This window comes from Equus caballus, chromosome 2 (assembly GCF_041296265.1).
Source record: "Equus caballus isolate H_3958 breed thoroughbred chromosome 2, TB-T2T, whole genome shotgun sequence".
Taxonomy (NCBI): domain Eukaryota; kingdom Metazoa; phylum Chordata; class Mammalia; order Perissodactyla; family Equidae; genus Equus; species Equus caballus.
In genome coordinates, this window is record NC_091685.1 from 24,120,540 (window position 1) to 24,142,495 (window position 21,956).

Here is a 21,956-nt window from a genome sequence, read left to right on the forward strand (position 1 = left end):
CCTCTTTTTGCTGAGGAAGGCTGGCCCCGAGCTAACATCTGTGCCCATCTTCCTCTACTTTATATGTGGGATGCCTGCCACAGCATGGCCTTCTGCATGGTGCCATGGCCGCGCCCGGGATCCAAACCGGTGAACCCCGGGCCTCCAAAGCGGAATGTGCACACTTAACCACTGCGCCACCGGGCCGGCTGGGCTTGGGTTCTGAACAGGACCCTCTGAGATAATCTGATCCCATTCTCAGCTCAAGTTGCTCCTAATAACCACCTGGGAAGCTTTTTAAAGATACAGATTCTTGGCGCCCCCATCTCCCTCCCAGACTCAGAATCCCTGGAGTCAAGGCCTGGACATCTGTATTTTTAGACCTCTCCACAGGTGATTATGAGTAGCAGCCAGGGTTGAAAATAATTATAAACAGTACCTGACATTTAGCTAGCCCTATATGCAAATACTTGCTGAATTATTTAAACACCTCATCTCATTTAATGCTAACGACAATCCTACCAGAAAAAGACTCTCCTTAACTCCTTGTACAGGTAAAGAAACTGAGCCTCAGGTTAGGTAACTTGCCCAAGGTCATACAGTGGAGTAAGGAGCCCGGATTTGAATTCACATCTGACTCCAGAATTTAACTAATAACCGTTATACTATACTGCCTTTCTGAACTACTATCATTTTGGCAACTATAGAGGAAACACTAAGTGTAAAGGCCCTGGAGGTGGGAGTATGTCTGACATATTTGAAAAATAGCTAGGAAGCCAGTGTGACTAGAGCAGAGTGAGCAAGGCAAAGAGTAGTAGGAGAAGAGGTCGGTGAGCTAAGTAAGCCTAGGCCAAAGCATATAGGCCCCTGTAGGGGATGGTGAAGATGGGAAGATGTGAAATGGGAAGCCACTGGAAAATTCTGGGCAAAGAAGAGAATCCAACTTATGCTTGAAAAGAATCTCTTTGGCTCCTGAGTTGAGAATGGCAGACAGGCAAGGGCAAAAGCAGTGAGACCATTTAGGAGACTTGCAATAATCTAGGTGAAAATGATGAGAAATGGTCAGGTTTTGGATATATTTTGTATGTAGAGCTCAGAGGATTTGCTAATGGACTGAATATGGGGCAAGAGAGAAAAGAGTCAAAGATGACTCCAAGGTTTCTGAATAACTGGATCAAAGTAACAATAAATCTATAAAATCACACTGTATCAAGAATCCAGAAAATTTCAGAACTAGAAAGGCCCTTTGACATCAATTAGTCCACCATCTTAATTTTACTGACGTGAGGAGCAGAGAAGTGAAATGACTTGATCAAAATCATATAGTTAGTTAAAAATTGCAAAGCTAGTATTAGAACCTAGGATTCCTGAATTTCAGTCCAGTTCTTATTCCATTAGACTGTATTAATTCTTTTTCTACCTCTGGAACTAAACAACAATTACAACCCCCACCTTCCCACCACATTCCTCCTACAGCTAAATTCTACCCTTTTCTTCCTTCTTTTAATTACCCACTTACCGCATGGTGAGGTCTGAAGGATGCTGCCAGTTTTGGTTCTGCATATGAACTTGATCCACCAAGGCATACAGCTCCCCCAACGCACCTGTGATACAGAGGGATCAGAGATCAGAAAGCAGCTCAGTGAACTGCCATTTCAGCCTAGGTCAAAGCATGTGCTTTCAGGGAAAGAGAAAACAGGCACTGGTCCTAATACTATCTAATTTATGATTATCACAAGCAGTCAGCACAAAAACTACCAGCTAGAGAGGGGAGCTTGCTCGTGGATGATGATGATGATGATGATGATGAAGCAATAATGATAGCCACTATTCATTCATTCAACATTTATTAGTTCCAACAATGTGTGAGGAACTTTACTTGTCCCAGAATATGGCAGTAGACAAGACACTGTACCTCAATGAAGTTTATAAAGGAGACAAGCGGTTCCCAAACTTGTGACAAGTGCAGTTGACAAGAGGAATACAGGCTGCTATGTGAGCACAGAGACTGGGGAGCAGGGGTTAGACAAAGCCCCCTCCAGGGGAAGCAGACCATAAGCAGGGATGTATAGAAGTTAGTGAGGTAAAGAGGGGTGGGAGGTGGGGGTTTCCAAGAGAAATAGCTAATACAAAGGCCCAGAGATACAAGACGGCAAAATACATTCAAGAAACAAGAGAAGCTGAGACTAGAAGGTGGACAGGGGCTTTTTTTCCTAAACAAAAAAAATTACTGGAGGCAATTTCTCAAACATTTGAGAGCCTGGCAAGGTACAAGGTACTTTACACATATCTTACTTAATTCTAAAAAAATCTTATATGGAGATAGATGTTATTAACATCATTTTAAAGATGGGAAACCGTGGCTTAGGGAGGTGAACCTGCCTTAAATGTTTATTAAACTGGACTCAAAACTAGTTCCTGTTTGACTCCATGCTTTTGCCATTATTCAATAATACTAATTTTCTTTTTTTTGAGGAAGATTAGCCCTGAGCTAACATCTGCCGCCCCAATCCTCCTCTTTTTGCTGAGGAAGACTGGCCCTGAGCTAACATCTGTGCCCATCTTACTCTACTTTATATGTGGGACGCCTGCCACAGCATGGCTTGCCAAGCGGTGGCATGTCCGCACCCAGGATCCAAACCGATGAACCCTGGGCCACCGAGAAGCGGAACATGCGCACTTAACCACTGCACCACCAGGCTGGCCCCATCAATAATACTAATTTTGCACTTAAGGGCTAAGACCTAGGCTGAAGCTCATAAAAGCAGAAATCATGGTTAGAGAGAATAAAATAGTTTCCCTAGACCAGTGGCTCTAAAATTTTAACAGGCATCATAATCAGCTGGAGGTGGTATAAAAGAGATTGCTGGGCTCCAATTCCCGAGTTTCTGATTCTGTAGGTGTGGAATGGGACCTGAGAATCTGCATTTCTAACAAAGGCCCAAGTGATGCTGATGCTGCAGGTCTGGGAACCATATTTTGAGAACCACTGCCCTAGACAGTGAGGACCTTTCTTTCAGCTAGTTTACACACTTCTCATTACCTTATCCACTGTCTACTATGCTCTCGAGAACCAAAAACAATCTAACTAGGCTACAGACCATCTTTTCAAGTTCTGATAAAAGATATTTACTTAACTTTTAGGACCAATTTAATTTATTTGAAGCCTCAAGAAACCAAGCTTTGTAGAGTAAGTACATACATCCTTTGGAGTTAGGCAGACTTGAGTTAAAATTCCAATCCAGCCCCTAACTAGCTCTGTGACCCTGGGCATATCATTTTACTTCTAGCCCCACTTTACTCATCTATGGAATGTGGATAATAATCATATTTAGCTTGAAGTTGAGTATTAGGAATACAGTACATAAAAGACCTAGCATATTGCCTGGCACACAGTATGCATAAGTGGTAGCTATTGTTATTATGGTGTTACTGCCTCAGGCTTATGCAAAGACTCTTCAAATACTGTGACAATCAATCACTTATTTGTAAGGAAAAATGCTTAATAAATGGATCAGTCTACATATAAACTATGACATGTTTTACAGCACTGAGCAGAAAAATTTTCTCTCTAACCATGAGAAAATACTTTCCAGGAAAAATCTATAGATTGATTTTATTAAAAGGTTCAGTGCAGTTAAAAAAGCACAATCAGGGGTAAAAAAGACAAGTGACAAAATGAAAAATATATCTGAAACATATTTGGCAAAAAAAAGTCCTTATTCTACAAAGGCAAGTCTTCTCATAAAACAAACAAAAAAGGTCAAGGATATGAATAGGTGATTCACAAAAGTAATATAAGTGATCAGTACACATACTGAAAAGATGTTCAATCTCATTAATATGGGAATAAAACATATTAATCTCACTTCTTGAGAAGGAAATATAAATCAGAAATGAATTTCCCCTTTAAGAAGGGAAGTAGCTTTGATCAGAAAATCCCTTGCCTGCTGGATTTATGAAGCTAAAATCAAGGTCTTAATTCAAATTGCCTTTTCTATACCCTACTTTCACATCACTAGCACCCCACTCACTTCAGCCCCCGCAAAAGGACGTTTCAGTGGGAGGAAAAAATCAGCTTTGTCAGAATTTCAAGATACATTTTTCCTGCTAAAGCATCACCAAAGGAGGACTGGCAAGATACGGAAATTCTGGTGTTCAATCTCGAAATGAAACAAGATTATCTGTAGAGCATGTCCTGCAGTTCACTCATCTCTTACCACTTAGATTCTCTAAAATTATGCTGATGACGGAGACTAAGGATATACTATAAACCTCCTACAAAGAAACCTATTCAATTTGAACTAAAAGAAGAAAAAGACTGGTCAATTAGACTCAAGGAGGCTTCAAGTATTCAACTGCTAGGAGTCACAATCTAGGAGGAGCAACTTACTTAAACACCATACATCAGGCAGTGTATTATGTACTTTACATACATTAACTCAATTATTCCTTACAACAATCCTAAGAGGTATTTTCCCAATTTTACAGATGAAGAAACTGAGGCACAGAGAAGTAATTTGTCCAAAGTCATACACACAAATTCCAACAGCATAATACCATCATAGGGTTGAGTTTCCTTAAATTTTTTTCTGGGACTAACATTTCATAGTGGGGATTAGAAAGCAACAATCATATTGCAATACATCTATTGTATACCCAGCTGGTACCTAGCACAGCACTGAGTAAATAAGGGCTCAATAATTAGGTCTTAGCTCATGCACCAAGAAATGCTACTTTTCATTAGCACTAAGAACTTACTGATGTACTAGGGTAAGCTTTATTATTAATAAGACTTAATGATCTAGATATAACAGGAGTTAACACTTATCAAGCATTTATTATGTGCCAGGCACTTTGCTAACTGCTTTGCATGTATCCTAATAACCACACGAGGCAAATACCATAAGCTCCACTTTATTCATGAGTAAACTGAAGCTTAGAAAAGATACTCATCCATCATCTAGTAAGTGAGAAAGCCAGGATTCAAACTCATGTGGGGCTAATAATCCAAAAACCTTATTTCAGCTTGTAGCTTCAATCTCTTCCTCCAAATTTAGAGATGCTACGAGAATGGAAATATCTGAATTTTCTTTTCTCTTCATAGTCTCTAACAGATGGGCTTTCTTGGACCAACAGTCAGTACCATAGGTTTATTTTAAGTTGTGGCTAAAAGGTGGTAGAGGCAGTTCTTTGTTTTGGGGCTAAGAATGAAATTAAGAGGGGAAAAAAATGCAACATTTCAGAAATAAGATCAGCAATTCAACCAAACTCTAATCTATAAATATGTAGATGACTGGTTTTGGGGAAAATTCAGTCTAATAACTGTCCTTTAAGTTAAAAGTGAATCAATTGTTCTAAAGGAGGAGGAATGATGCTGCTGAGTGCTTGCTATACGAATGGCCCTTCTGATAGGTTTTATACGTCACCATACTTTGTACCATATGACCCTACTCAATCAAGTGTAGCACATGACCCAAGAACAGAGACTCTCTCAGCAGGCTAATGACGTAGGAGTTCGCCTGGCACCAACAGGTCATTAAGTGAATCAATCAGATACTCTCCTTTGGAATGTGAATGTGAACTCTGGTAATGAGAAGAGCACACAGGCAGGGCTCTAGGAGAAAAGAGACACTTGAGATGGCTAAGAGAGAGCAGAAGCAGCACTGGTAACAGAGACAGATAAGATGAGAAGTAACAGAATCACTAAATCAGCAGCAAAACCTCAACAGGAAACAAACGCACTCGTTTCTGAGGGGGCCTGGCTCTATGGCTAATCCTTTCTACTGTGAGGCCCAGCTATGTTGTTGAGCATCTAATCTTCATCTTTTTCTGTAAATCCTTAAACTCAGTTACTTAAAAGGCAATATAATGTCTCTATCCCATGCAATCAAAAAAATATCTAATATAGGGGAGGGAATGAAGAGGGAAGGAAAGAAACAAATGTGCTACAGGGGTGTAGGCTGCTGCTTTTACAAATAGGTTAATGAAATAGGAATAAAAACGAAAAAGAGATTAAGTAGAAAATAAGAATGCAAATGTGTCACCTCTAGGCCAACAAAACTGCGATGATCTAGTACAAATCTTAGCTGATTTTCTTTGCAGACAAGGCAAAAAGCAAAAGAAAGAAACAGGAATTATTATATAACTCATTTCTGAAGTGATGTATTACACAGGGGATATTGAGTGATATGTGAATGTCTTCAACACTGAGGAATGGCAAATGCAGAATCAGAATTTACATAACCACTGCTGCTTATGATCTTCAGTAACAATCAAAGCAGAGACTTCCACTTCTAGTCATGATGAATGGGCTTAGCTCCCATTGTGAGCAAACTAGAAACTGGGCAAAAATACATGAAACAACTATTTTCACACTGCTTAGAACTGCGATCCCTGGGGGAAGGGAAACAATTGAAGTGAGCCTTGAAACTTCTTACAAGTCTGTAAGTCTAATTTTTCAAAATAAAAAGTTACTGGGGCCAGCCCGGTGGTGCAGCGGTTAAGTTCACACATTCTGCTTCAGCAGCCCAGGGTTCACCAGTTCGGATCCCGGGTGCGGACATGGTACCACTCAGGCGGCCATGCTGTGGCAGGCGTCCCACATATAAAGTAGAGGAAGATGGGCACAGATGTTAGCTCAGGCCAGTCTTTCTCAGCAAAAAGAGGAGGAATGGCAGCAGATGTCAGCTCAGGGCTAATCTTCCTCAAAAAAATAACTAAATAAAATAATAATTCCACTAGGGTGGACATTTAAATTGTTTATTGGGGAGAAGAAGGGAAAAACACAAAAAAAGAAGATTGGCAACAGGTGTTAGCCCAGGTGCCAATCTTTAAAAAACAACAACAAAAAAGAACCCAAGCCCAGCATATGGGGCTGGCCCCATGGCCAAGCGGCTAAGTTTGCACGCTCCGCTTCAGTGGCTCAGGGTTTCGCTGGTTCAGATCCTAGGCACAGACATGGCTCATCAAGCCATGCTGAGGTGGCATCCCACACAGCACAACGAGAGGCACTCACAACTAGAATACACAACTATGTACTATAGAATATACAACTATGTAGTGGAGAAGAAGAAGAAGAAGATTGGCAAGAGATGTTAGCTCAGATGCCAATCTTTAAAAAGTAAAATAATATAAAATAAAATAAAATAAAATGAAGGCAAAACAAACACTTCGTAAATAAACAAAAGCAGAGAAACTTCATCACCAGCAGACTCGCACCTTATATAAGAAATTAAAAGGGGTTAATCAGGAAAAATGAAAATACCAGATGGAAAGGAATCAAGAGCACTGGAAATGGTAAATATGTGAGTAAATATAAAAGACTATTTTTTTCACTTAAAAAGTGTCCTCAGGGCCAGCCCGGTGGCGCAGCAGTTAAGTTCACACGTTCTGCTTCGGTGGCCAGGGGTTCGCCGGTTTAGATCCTGGGTGCGGACACGGCACTGCTTGGCAAGCCATGCTGTGGTAGACATCCCACATATAATGTAGAGGAAGATAGGCACAGATGTTAGCTCAGGGCCAGTCTTCCTCAGCAAAAAAAGAGGAGGATTGGCAGCAGATGTTAGCTCAGGGCTAATCTTCCTCAAAAAAAAAAAAAAAAAAAAGCATCCTTAAAAGATAACTATTTGAAGTAAAAATAATGTATTGAAGGGTTTAAAATATATGTATATGTAAAATGTATGAAAATAATAAAAACAGAATGGCGATTTGGAAGTGTATTGTTGTTAGTGCCTTAGATTATACGTTAAGTGGCATATTATTTGAAGGCAGACTGACAAGTTAAAAGATCCATAATGTAACCTATACAGCAACAGTTCTCCAAGTGTGTCCAAGTATCCCTGAGAGTCCTCAACACCCTCTGAGGCTTCGCCAGGTCAAAATTATTTTCATAACAACACTAAGATGTACTTGGCTTTTCTACTTGCATTCTCACAAAGTGTACTGGGAAGTTTTTCAAGAGGCGGCATGACATGACATGGAATGTAGAACCACATATGAGAATCCAGCACTCTTCTATTAAGCCAGACATTAAAAGAGCTTTGCAAATATGTAAATCAATGCCATTCTTCTCCCATTTTTGGTTTTGTTTTGGAAAATAAATTATTTTTAATAAAAACATTATTTATGTTAACATGCAATGAGTTTATTGTTATTTTAAAATATATTAATAAATATTTTAATGATTTGTCAGTTCTAACTTTTCATATGGTTTGAGTATAGATAGATATAACTCATAAAACACTTTGGGATCCTCAATTTTTAAGAGTATGAATAATCTGTAAGAATGTAAATACACCCTGAGACCAAAAACTTTGAGAATTACTACCCTAGAACCACCACCAAAAGTAGAACAAGGAGGTGAAGGTAATAGGTCAAGCATGAAGATAAAATGGAATCAGGGGCCGGCCCCGGAGCTAAGTGGTTAGTTCTCGCGTTCTACTTCGGCAGTGCAGGGTTTCGCTGGTTTGAATCCTGGGCGTGGACATGGCACCGCTCGTCAGGCCATGCTGAGGTGGTGTCCCACATGCCACAACTAGAAGGACCTACAACTAAAAATACACAACTATGTACTGGGGGCCTTTGGGAGAAAAAGGAAAAAAATAAAAAACCTTTAAAAAAACAAACAAAAAAAATGAATACTAAAAAATACAAAAAAAAAAAGTCCAGGAAAAGATGAAAGAAGAAAGAAACAAAGAATAGACAGACAAAAAGAAAACAAGTAGCAAGATGGTAGATTTAAATCCAACCATATTGATAATTACATTAAATGTGACTGGATTAACACTGGAATTAAAAGATAGACTGTGAGACTGGGAAAAGAAAAAAGCAAGGCCCAACTATGTGCTGTCTTCAAGACATCCACTTTAAATTAAAAAAAAAAAAAAATTTTTTTTAATTGGTTTTTCTTCCCAAATCCCCCCAGTACATAGTTGTATATTTTAGTTGTGGGTCCTTCTAGCTGTGGCACGTCAGATGCCGCCCCAGCATGGCCGGATGAGCAGTGCCATGTCCCCGCCCAGGATCCAAACTGGCGAAACCCTGGGTCGCCGAAGCAGAGGGCGTGAACTCAACCACTCAGCCACGGAGCTGGCCCCAAGAAATCCACTTTAAATATAAAGATACGGATAGGTTAAAAATAAAAGGATGAAAAAACATATCATGCAAACACTAGTCAAAATAAAGCTGGAATGGCTATAATAATATCCAAGTAGACTCCAAAACAAGGAATATTACTAAGAGTAAAAAGATACAGTTCAAAATGATAAAGGGTCAATTTATCAAGAAGATATAATATTCCTAAATGTGTGTGCATCCAATAGCAGAGTTTCAAAATACATGAGGCAAAAACTGACAGAACTGAAAGGACAAACAGAAAAATCCACAATTAGCGTTGGAGGTATGAACACTCCTCTTTTAGTTAGAAAATCTGTAAGGATATAGAATCGAACACCACCATCAACCAACAAAACCTCAGTGAAATTTATAGAACGCTCCACCAACATGAGAATATACAATTTCAAGTGAACATGGAACATTCACCAAGATAGACCATATGCTGGACTATAAAGTAAATCTCAGTATATTTAAAGGGACTGAAATCATACTGAGCATATTCTCTGACTACAACAGAATTAAACTAGAAATTAATAATAGGAAGATAGCTGAAAACTCCCAAATATTTGGAAATTAAGGAACATACTTCTAAATAACCCATAGGTCAAAGAAGAAATCACAAGAGAAAATAGAAATTCCTGTGAATCAAACGAAAATGAAAACATAACATATGAAAATTTGTGGGATACACCTAAGCAGCACTTACAGGGAAACCTGCGGCTTTAAATGCTTACAGAAAATAGAAAGGCCTCAAATCAGTGATCTAAGCTCCATATTAAAAAGCTAGAGAAAAGCAAATTAAACCCAAAGTAAGTGGGAGAAAAGAAATAATAAAGAGTAAAGAGAAAAACAATATAGAAATATGAAACTAAAAACTTACTTTGGGGAAAAACATGAATGAAATTGATAAACCTTTAGACCACTCAAGAAAAAAAGACAAATTACCAATATTATAAAGCAGTGAACATTACTATAGATCCTACAGTAATTAAAGGAATAATAAGGGAATATTGGGGCTGGCCCCATGGCAGAGGGGTTAGGCTTGAGCACTCTGCTTCGGTGGCCCAGGGTTTCGCTGGTTTGGATCCTGGGCGTGGACACAGCACTGCTCATCATGCCATGCTGAGGTGCTGTCCCACACAGCAAAGTCCGAAGGACCTACAACTAGAATATACAACTATGTACTAGGGGGCCTTTGGGGAGAAGAAGGAAAAAAAAAAGAAGATTGGCAACAGATGTTAGCTCAAATGCCAATCTTTAAAAAAATAAAAATAAAAAATAAAGGAATATTGTGAATAATTTTATGCCAATAAATTCATTAACTTAGATAAAAGGGAAAAATTCCTTCTAAGATACAAATTACCAAAATGGACTCAAGAAGATAAAGAAATTCTGAAAAGCCCTATATCTATTACATCTGTAGTTAGAAACCTTGCCAAAAAGAAAACTCCAGGCTCAGACGGCTTCACTGGTAAACCATCCAATATTTAAAGGAAGAAATGATACCAATCCTACACAAACCAAGAAAAGAGAGGGGAAAACACTTCCCAACTCATTTTATACAGGCAGCATTACCATGATACTTAAACCAAAGGAGGACAATACAAGAAAAACTAAAGACCAATATTCCTCATGAACAAGACAGAAAAACCCTTAAAAATATTAGCAAATTAAATAAAGGATAACTCATCAAGACCAAGTGAGTTTATCCCATTTGCAAGTTGGCCTAATAGTCAAAAACTCAATAAATGTAATACACCGTATTACAGAATAAAGGATAAACACCATATAACCTTCTAAATAAATGCAGAAAATTCATTTGACAAAATTTACCACTCATTCACGATAAAAATTCTCACCAAACTACGAACAGAAGGGGAACTTTCTCACTTGATAAAAGGGATATGTGATAAACCTACAATTAATATCATGCTTAAAATACTAGAGGTCCTAACCAGTACAGTAAGCTAAGAAAAAGAAATGAAAGGTTTCCAGATTGGAAAGAAAAAAAGAAACTGTCCTTATTTGCAGATAATATTATTATGTTAACATAGAAAATTCAAAGGGATCAATTAAAAAGCTAACAAAATAGGAAAATTTAGCATGGTTGTAGGACATAAGATCAACACATAAAAAGCAATTGTAGGGGCCAGTGCTGTGACCAAGTGGTTAAAGTTCCGCGTGCTCTGCTTCGGTGACCCGGGTTTGTGGGTTCAGATTCCACATGTGGACCTACTCCACTCATCAGCCATGCCAGTCCTCTATTTTTATATGTGGGATGCCTCCACAGCATTACAGCAAGACCAGACAAAGAAATTACAAGAAAAGCAAAGATTAATATCCCTTATGAAGACAGATGCAAAAATTCATACCAACATTTTAGCAAATCAACCCAACACTATTATTACAAAAATACTTTAAGATCAGGTGCAGAATGCAGAAGACCAGGAATGCAAGATTGGTTTAACACTGGAAAATCAAATAATATAATTCTCTAATTATTAGACTTAAAATAACCACTATATGATCATCTCAGTAGATGCAGAGAAAGTATTTAACAAAATCCAATATCCATTTCTAATAAAAACTCTAAAACTATAGATAGGAGGGAACGTCCTCAAGTTGATAGAGGGTATTCAAGAGACATCTATAGCTAATAGTTAATGGTGGAAGACTAAATATTCTCCTTCTAAGATCAGCAACAAGTTACTTCTATTACTTGTACTCAACATTGTACTGAAGGTTCTAGCCAGTGCCAAGATGGCAAGAAAAGCAAATAAAAGGCATCCACATTGGAAAGGAACAAGTAAAAAGTCTTTATTTGCTGATGACATGATCGTATATGTAGAAACTGATGGGATCTACAAAAAAGGTACTAAAAAAACTAATAAGTGAATTTAGCAAAGCTGTAGAATATAAACTCAATATACAAGAACCAACTGAATTTCTATATACTAACAATGAACAGTCCCTGGTAAGGATGGAAGCAACTGTAATTCCCACACTACTGGTTGGAATATAAATTGGCACAACCACTTTGGAAAACAGCTTGGTAGTTTCTCAAAAAGTTAAATATATACCTACCATATGACCCAGTCATTTTACAATCTCACCAACAGTGCACAAGAGTTCTAGTTTCTCTACATCCCTGCCAACACCTGTTATTTTCTGTTTTCTGGTAGTAGCTATCCTAATGGTTGTTAAATCAGTACAGTAGTCTCTCCTTATCCGTGGTTTTGCTTTCTGTGGTTTTAATTACCTGCGGTCAACCTTGGTCTGAAAATATTAAATGGAAAATTCCAGAAATAAACAATTCATAAGTTTTAAATTGTGTGCTGTTCTGAGTAGGGTGATGAAATCTTGTATCGTCCTACTCCCTCCTCTCTCCCATAGTACAACCACTGTGTGAAACAGTATGGAGGTTCCTCAAAAAATTAAAAGTAGAGGGGCCGGCCTGCTGGTGCAGCAGTTAAGTTCGCACATTCTGCTTCGGCTGCCCAGGGTTCGCCAGGTTCAGATCCCAGGTGCGGACATGGCACCACGTGGCAAGCTATGCTGTGGTAGGCGTCCCACATATAAAGCAGAGGAAGATGTGCACGTATGTTAGCTCAGGGCCAGTCTTCCTCAGAAAAAAAAAAAGAGGAGGATTGGCAGATGTTAGCTCAGGGCTAATCTTCCTTGGAAAAAAAAAGAAATACTCCATGGCTTCCCATTACTTGTGAAATAAAGTTCCTATTTAAAAAAAAAAAAAGTAAAAGTAGAACTACCACGTGACCAGCAATTTCACTTCTGGGTACATAGCCAAAAGAGCTAGAAGCAAAGTCTCAAAGAGATTCTGCATACCCACATTCATAGCAGCACTATTCACAACACCCAAGAGTTGGAAACAACCCAAATGTCCATTGAAAGATGAACAGATAAACAAAATGTGGTATACACATACAATGGAATATTATTCAGCCATAAAAAGAAAGGAAATTCTGATACATGCTACACCATGGATGAACCTTGAGGACATTATGCTAAGTGAAATAACCCAGTCACAAAAAGACAAGTACTGCATGATTCCACTTATGTGTGGTATCTAAAGTAGTCAAATTCATAGAAACAGCAAGTAGAATGGTGGTTACTAGGGGCTTTGGGAGGGAGGAAAAGGCTAGTTGTTTTTTAACGAGTATAGAGTTTGAGATTTGCAAGATAGAAAAGTTCTAGAGGTCCATTTCACAACAATGTGAATAAACACTACTGAACTGTCTAATTAAAAATGGTTAAGATGGTAAACTTTATGTTTTGGTTTTTAACCATAATCAAAAAACAAAAAAGATTAATAGGGTCATGTAAGAAGATACAGGAGCCCACTTGAGGGAGCTCCCATTGGTTAAATTTGGGGTAAACTGAGTATCAAGAAGAATGATGACTGTAATTGATTATAACAACACTGATTTTTTAAAAATCCATGAGGTAATAGTAATACTAAAAAAAAATTTTAAATCTTTATAGAATGCTAGCTAATAATTGTAAAAAAAAAAGGTATATTTAGAAAATGAAATTTTCTGTGCAACTCTGTGTAGTAGCTGATTCAAGCAAGGATTGTCAATGAATGCTCAAACCATTAGGTGAACAATTGTTGTGAACAGGATATTCAACAGTACCAAAGCATTATCTTCTGGTGACTTACTAATTACAACAGGAAAAAGGTACCTTACAATGGAATGATGTGGCAGTTAACAGTTTAACAAAGGGATCAAATTTAGAATCACTTTTAGTGGAACAACCCGTCATTGGGTGGTGGCTCCTAATTTGATACAAGATGAATACACAAAGGTACCTGTGAATTAGTCCAGCCAAAAATGCTTAATCTGAATCTTATCCCTCCTCTAGACCCAACTTCCAATTTATAGGAAATACAGGAGGTGGAGGAACAAGTTAAATGACACCACAAGGAAACAATCCAACACAATTTAGAATGTGAGACAATCTACAAAACAAGTGACCTAGATTAACAGAGACTAAGGAGACAATATCTAAACATGTGAACCCTGATTAACCCTGTTTTAACAATTTACAAGAAGATATTTTTGGGGAAACTGGAATATGAACTAGATATCAGATAAAATTTTAAGAAACTATGATTAAATATAAATTGCCAATAAACATATGAAAAAATGCTCAACCTAATTACTAAAACAAAATATGTTAAAATTTATCTATCAAATTGGTAACAATAAAAATTAATAAATTTGGGAGGGGGCAGGACAATCTGATAACATATAACAAAAGTTTTTTAAATGTTTATATACTTTACCCAGCAATTCCACTTCTAGGCATTTATCCTATAGAAATAAGAGTTGTACAAAAACATTTATTGAGCAGAATGTTCACTGCAGCATTACTAATGTAAATGGACACAACCTAATTATCCAAGATGGAATAAATTATATAATAATCCCTCCAATGACTTGGGGGATGTGGGGAGGAGTCTCTCTAGTTCCACCAGACCTTTAAAATAGTTTAAGCAAAAGGATCTCACAAGCAGAGGGCTGAGCAATCAGTACAAGTAGTATCTGACTGGTTAAAGAAATCTCTGGGTAAAAAATAAAAGGACCTAACTCACTTAACTCAACAACAAACAAACAACCCGATCAAAAAATGGGCAGAGGACATGAACAGACATGTTTCCAAAGAAGATATACAGATGGCCAATAGGCACATGAAAAGACGTTCAACATCACTAATCAGTAGGGAAACGCAAATCAAAACTACATTGAGATATCACCTTACACCCATTATAATGGTATAATCACCAAGACAAAAAATAACAAATGTTGGAGAGGATGCGGAGAAAAGCAACTCTCATTCACTGCTGGTAGGAATGCAAACTGGTGCAGCCACTATGGAAAACACTACGGAGATTTCTCAAAATATTAAAAATAGAAATACCATACAACCCAGCTATCCCACTACTGGATATTTATCCAAAGAACATGAAATCAACAATTCAAAGAGACTTACGCACCCCTATGTTCATTGCAGCATTGTTCACAATAGCCCAGACATGGAAGCAACCCAAGTGACCACTGACTGATGAATGGATAAAGAAGATGTGGTATACATGTACAACGGAATACTACACAGCCATTAAAAAAGACAACATCATCCCATTTGCAACCACGTGGATGGACCTTGAGGGTATTATGTTAAGCAAAATAAGTCAGACAGAAAAAGACAAACATTGTATGATTTCACTCATTTGTGGAAGATAAACAAACACATGGACAAAGAGAACAGACTAGTGATTACCAGAGGGGAAAGGGGATGGGGAGTGGGTATAAGGGGTAAAGGGGCACACATATATGGTGACGGACAAAACAATAACATACAATTGAAATTTCACAATGTTATAAACTACTGTGACCTCAACAAAATTTAAAACAAGAAAGAAAGAAAGAAAAAAAAGGACCTGGAATAAAAAACTCTTCTGGCTAATGTATCAGAGTTCTAAACCTTTTACTCATAGCCTTATAAAACAAAAACCAAAAAATTACTAAATAATTCAAGATTTGTCAAAGAAAGGGGAGTTTCCTTCAATCTTTAGCCAAAAATTCTCCTAAAACCCTCCCTAGTGATTTATAGTAGATCTTAGTGTAATTGAAATAATTATCTTCTCTGTGGAGCCTACCTAGGGCAGCCTCCCTTCCCCAGCTTCCACTCTCTCCCCAAACACAAATAGAAGGGCTTCCTCCCGGCTCCTACTGCACTTTATACATACAGTCATGCATCACTTAACGATGGGGATACATTCTGAGAAATGCATCATCGTGCACTCATAGAATGTACTTACACAAACCTAGATGGTAGAGCCCACTACACTCCTAGACTATGTATGTGGTACTAATCTTATGGAACCACTGTTATATATATGGTCCATCACTGACCGAACTGTCGTTATGCAGCACACCACTGTAATTCTATTAGAGCACTAATGAATACTGTGGTGTAATTATCTTTTCCTTCTCTGGTCTATCAATTCCCAGAGAGCCAAGACCATACCTTACTCCTCTTTTGTATTTCCAATCTGTAATCTTCAAACCTAGCACCACTGGAAGTAGTTGAGAAAGGTTTGTTGAGTCAATAAAGAAAAGCTAAAGATGACAGAATATGGAGTGATTTTTACGAGAAAGAATTCTTTTATCAGTATCTCTCTAACCTCTGCACCTTCAGTACAGCCCACAAGTTTCCCTTTTGGAGTTTTCCCATTAGCCAACAGTTCAGGATAAATGATAACATGGACTATAGTCTCTTGAGGGCTGGAGAAAGAATCTAGCCATTTTAGTTTGCAATAGTTTTTAATGAAGTAGGGGGAACTCAGCTTGACGGATCTGGAAGGTAGTCAAAGCCTTTCAAGAGCTTTTATTCAGATGCCAAGATGCAGGATGGTATTTGAAATGTCTGTTTTTTACATTGAAATCTGAAGGCAACAGGGAAAATAAATAATTCCAAATAAAAAACAAATGATTACTAAGCAGTGCCTGGTCATCCACTTCTACTATTTTTCAGAGAAAAAAACCCCAGCAAAAAAGTACAAGTCTGGTTCCAGCCCTCAACCACAGGGGAGGCACTCTTCATACTGGTATGAGTCTCTCTGGACCCCCCTTTTTTTTTTTTTTTAAAGATTTTATTTTTTCCTTTTTCTCCCCAAAGCCCCCCAGTACATAGTTGTATATTCTTTGTTGTGTGTCCTTCTAGTTGTGGCATGTGGGACGCTGCCTCAGCGTGGTTTAATGAGCAGCGCCATGTCCACACCCAGGATTCGAACCAACGAAACACTGGGCCACCTGCAGCGGAGCGCACGAACTTAACCACTCGGCCACGGGGCCAGCCCCTCTCTGGACCCCTTTTTAATACTTGTTAGCCAAACCACTTTGAGGATTATCTGGTTAGGAAATCCCTTGAATTGAAAATCTCTAGGTAAGGAAGTTATCTTTCTCATCAATTTAAGAAAATTCAAAACAATCTCCCAGTTTAAACTATATTCCACTGGAAAACAAAAAGTCCCATCACATCTTTTACATAGCATTCTTTGGTTACTGTGTTACCTTGGTTAGAGTCCTCTGGGTCATTTATATGAGCAATGACACTCCTGAGATATTTTTGCTTCTGCTGTTCTAGATCTGATTGTGAAAACGTCGTAACATTAGTCCTTGAACAAAGCAAACCAGAAGGAGGAAAAACAGTTCATTAGAACCATGAGTACAGTGCTTTGTAGGGAGAAGTCATATACTATTGATCAGTTAGAACAACTAACTTTCAGAGGCAAAATACTCTCTCAGATCCAGTGACAGAAGACAGTGTTAGTCACATAGTATGAAGCTGAAATCAAGTATGGAGTTGAGAGAAAAAGGAAGAAAGAGATACAACCTCCTGTTAACAGGGCATGGAAAAGTGAAGACTACCTAGTCCTGAGAGAAACAAAGTAAGTGTTGAGTAATTCAAGGTTAGTCAGGAAATAGCTAGATTCATAGAGCCACAGAAACACTGACATAAATAAAGACCAGAAAGAACCAGCTGGATCTGGCAATTAGACCATTGGTGACCTTGGTAAAAACAATTTCCGGCCCTTGCCCATACTGACTGCACTGTACTGAGTTAACTGTGGATGAGAATATTGAGATAGAAAATTTATTACTGTTCCAAGTAGCCTGACTTTTGAGTTCTTTGGTAAAATTTCCATTGTGAGCAATTCACAAAGTTTCCATCAATTATGAAAACACGACGAAAGAAAAGAACAGGAAACTGAGATTAGGGATGGTGATCAAAGGGGACTTTAGCCTTATTTGCAATATTTAAAATTTTTTAAAGCAGAATAAATATAATATCTATGTAATAAATTTTTTTTAAAATTCTCATTGTAAGAAAGCCAATCTGACTCAACCTAAAAAACAGCTTTGCTAACCGAAAACACGTGTCCATGGAGAGATACTGCCATCTCCTGGCAACAAGAGACTGGATTGAAAAGGTGACCCAAATCTGCAACCTTTGTAAGAATTTTTCCCTAAGGGCAGTTGTATCAAGCTGGGAGAGATGACTAAATGATTCTCCACATAGTTATATTTTAACATTTTTGTTAAAATTATTCTAACCTATCATATCTGTGACCAGTCTTTCACACACAGGAAAAGAAATCTTACATTTATATAGTGCTTTCACTAATACGTCTTTTTTACTCTTCAAAATAATCCTGTGAGGCAGCAGAGAAGGCATCACTAGCCTCATTTGATTGACAAAGAAACAGAGGTCAAGAGATTGTCTGACTTGCCCAATAGCTAGGTGGTCCCAGAACTTCAAGTAGGCTTACTGCTGGTGCAGGGTTTTTCTCTCCACACTAAGGGGAAACTGAGGAGAGGAAGAAAGAAATTGAAGAGAAGCAATGGAAACCAGGATACTTCATTATACTGTTACCTTGTTTTGGTTTGCAGAACAGGAATGACTTTGCCCAGTCTTCTCTCAGGGACTTTCAGCTTTCCAGAATCCTTGTCAAGAACATCCTGCTTTTTTTCAGAGAAGGAATGCAGAAGGAAAGATGGTCCTTAGTTATAAGAAAACAACTGAGAACACTATTTATGGAAATATTCTTGAACTAAAGGCTACATAGCCATATCCTCAAACCCTACTGTGTACCAGGCACTATGGTAGCTGCTTTAAATGACCTACCATAGTGACTGTAATCTTCATTAAAAAAAAAAAAAAAAGAAAAGAAACCCTAAGTGGTAGAAATTATTATACCTATTTGACAGATATGGAGCCAGGCTGAAAGAGGTTAGGCAAATTGCCCAAGACTTTTCAGCTCTTCAGTGGCTGACTCGCAGTTGGTGCTTATCTGATATAGGTTGGCAGCCAAAGATTGAGACTTAGGCTGAAACCCAAAGGAAGGAGAAATAATAGTAAAATCATCATCATCTTAGTAATTATTTAACAAATGGTAATTTAATATTATGTACCAGTTACTGTAAATACATTATTTCATTAATCTTTACTACATCCTGAAGTATTATTTACTCCAATTTACAGATAAGAAATGCGAGGGAACAGAGAGGCTAAGTAATGTAATTTGCCCAGGTCACAGTGCTAGTCAGGATCAAACCCCAATTTGTCTGAATACAAAGCTCTGCTACACAGCTTCTGAATGAAAATAATTTCATTTTTCTCTTCACTTTGAAAAAATATACTTACTCTTTTTGATGAACTGGAACCAACTGGAAACCTCATTTCACAACTTGATTTATGTGATCCACTTCTCCAGGATGACCCCGTATTAGGAGTCTCTGAATGGTCCAAGATCTGAGAGAATACAGGTGTAGGTTTCTTACTGTCAGGCATATTTTTATTAGAGACAGTTTGTGGAAAGTTATTGTTTGAAGGAGAAGGGAGCGGGGGCCCATCCCCGGCAGAGTTATTGGGGCTGTTCCCTTCCAATTCAGTGCAAAGTTTGCTCTCATTTGGACTATGACCATCTTCTCTCATCTCTTCTCCAAGGGAGGAGGGTTTTTCAATATCTTTGGATGTATCAGTCTTGTCCTTATCAAGCACAGCATCACAAACTGTTGGATCAAATGGTGCAACAACTGTTATCTTTATAAGATTCTTTTCTAGCGCAAAGCGTCTGTTTAATGGTTTAGTAGGAGTTGGTCCATGACCAACTGATGTACTTAGTTGAGGTAGTTTGGAGAGGCCAGGGGTCTCAGCTACTGGTCCCAAGCTGTACAATGAATTTTTCTCTTGGGGAGTATCAAGTAGAATTTGACTCCCTCTCCCTCCCTTCTCAACATGCCTGCTGTCATCTTTAAGCAACCCTCCTCCCCAAGAAAAGTGCTCATCTGATAGGTCATCATCAAGAGCATCATCGTTCTTCAAGAGCTCCTGAATCTCTTCCTCCGTGAAACTGAAATGGCCATCATCTTCTTCTCCATCAGACAGCTCCAGCAAGGAGTCATCCAATCCATCCTCATCCAAGGAACCCCAAGAAAATGGGGCATTGTCTTTAGGCAAGAGAGAGGTACCAGAAGACTGTTCAGAGGGCACTAGTGAACACGTCATATCTGGAGAAATAAGAGGCAGTTTCGCTGAGGAACAGGAAATACCCCTATACCAATTCCAACCTACTCTATAGAGTGGTGGTGTCCTAACATTTCAAATTCTTTGCACTGTGACTTGTAACATGAGAAATAATTTTAAAATATTTAACCTTACCAGACTCATGGAAACACATATTAGAATAATGAGGTACTTTTTTCCCTATCTAAATGGTAAAAAGTAAGATGACACAATAATCTAGGTTGGTGGGGATGTAAGAAATAAGCATCCTCACACACTATCAGCACAATATTTTGTGGAGAGTAATTTGGCAATACTATTAGATCCAGCAACTTAAATCCTGGAAATTTATCCTGCAGAAGTATCTGTACAAATGCACATGGATACATTTACAAGGATGTTCAAAACAGCCAAATATTGGACACAACTTAAATGTCCATCACCAGAACTATTTAGTAAAACCATGGTACATACACGCTATGGAATATTTTACAACTATTTAAAAACACAATGAAATAGATCTGTAATTACTATCATGGAATAATATCCACAACATACAAACAAAACAAATATATAATGTAAAATGCTTGGATTTTCAGTTTACATTTTTTTAAAAAAACAAACATATTACTTTTGACATTAAAAAAAAAACAACTTTAGGAACACAAGATAAAGAATTGTCTTCCATACTGTGTGGAGCTGCTGGCGGGATCTCTGCCTTTGCCACGAGACCAAATGGAAAAAGGTTTCAGCTCCTGTTAGCTGTTCCTTTCAGGAGACTTGTCAAAATGATTGACTCCCACCTTCCTGCAGGCACAAAGAAAATTAGAGGATCTTCTCATCACTTTCAACTCTGCTAATTACAAAGTCAACTGCATTATGCTTTAAGGTGCTCCTCTATTAATTTTGATCTTGATTTTTAAAATACACCAGAAAGTTGGATTTTGAGTCAAGAACATCAAAGAAAAACCTTTAGAGGAAAAATTACGCAACTAAGAAACTAGTTTTGTTCCTCCCAACAATTTGCACTTTTTTAAGAATATCATTTGCTCTAGTAGAATGAATACTGGCTCGGGAGTCCAACGGCCTGGGTTGTATGCAGTCCTGGTGCTGTCCCTAACCAGTTGTAATAATTTGGGCAAGCCACTTAACCATTTGGACTTGTTTCCTCAATTACAAAATGGGGGAGGGATGGAGTAGCGGGACTAGGCAATGACTAAAATTCTACCAAGATCTAAAAGTTAATCATGATCACACACAGAAAAGTTTCATTTTCAGTACATATATAAATGCCAAGAACAGGTCTGGAAAAATACAAACACAAAATTGATGATAGTTATAACCTGCAGGGGGATCAAGAGAGGTCAAGGGGCGACTTTAATATCATTTTACTTTTCTACCTGAATATTTATATATTACTTGTATAAGCAGAACCTAGTTCTTAAAGAGCTAATGATGGACTAATCTATAATTATTTTCTAAGTGGGAAGATGACAGACAGCTGATATTTCACATAACACGTCAACATCTGAGAAGCTATAAGAAATGCTTAAACACTGAATTTAATACTTTGGAAAATTCATTGTAGCCTTTTAACTGTGAATTTCTCCTCACCCAACTTCTCTCCATACTACACCCTGAATTTTAGCTTTAGTTCATGCATTCTTTCAGAAAACATTTGCTGAGTTACTATCATCACAGGGCACTCAGCTAGATAATGTCTCTCGTGACTTTTAAGAAATAAACATACACTTTCTACCCTCAAGGGA

General features: G+C 38.0%; 1 protein-coding gene across 6 annotated transcripts in view; it reads right to left on the reverse strand.

Annotated features, from left to right (window-relative positions):
* The window catches only part of S100PBP (S100P binding protein), a 41,448-nt gene that overhangs the window by 3,466 nt on the left and 16,026 nt on the right, over positions 1 to 21,956 (reverse strand). For 3 of the 6 annotated variants that reach the window (XM_005607244.4, XM_023634197.2, XM_014737295.3), the window contains exons 2-6: positions 20,878 to 20,994; positions 19,327 to 20,192; positions 18,556 to 18,644; positions 17,193 to 17,296; positions 1,499 to 1,583 (exon numbers count right to left, since the gene is read on the reverse strand). In XM_005607244.4, coding sequence (XP_005607301.1) covers positions 1,499 to 1,583; positions 17,193 to 17,296; positions 18,556 to 18,644; positions 19,327 to 20,190 — 1,142 coding nt within the window. In that variant the 5' untranslated portion in view covers positions 20,191 to 20,192; positions 20,878 to 20,994. The remainder of the gene's footprint in view (positions 1 to 1,498; positions 1,584 to 17,192; positions 17,297 to 18,555; positions 18,645 to 19,326; positions 20,193 to 20,877; positions 20,995 to 21,956) is intronic. The other 3 variants (XM_023634214.2, XM_070260478.1, XM_070260477.1) reach the window with 3 other exon arrangements.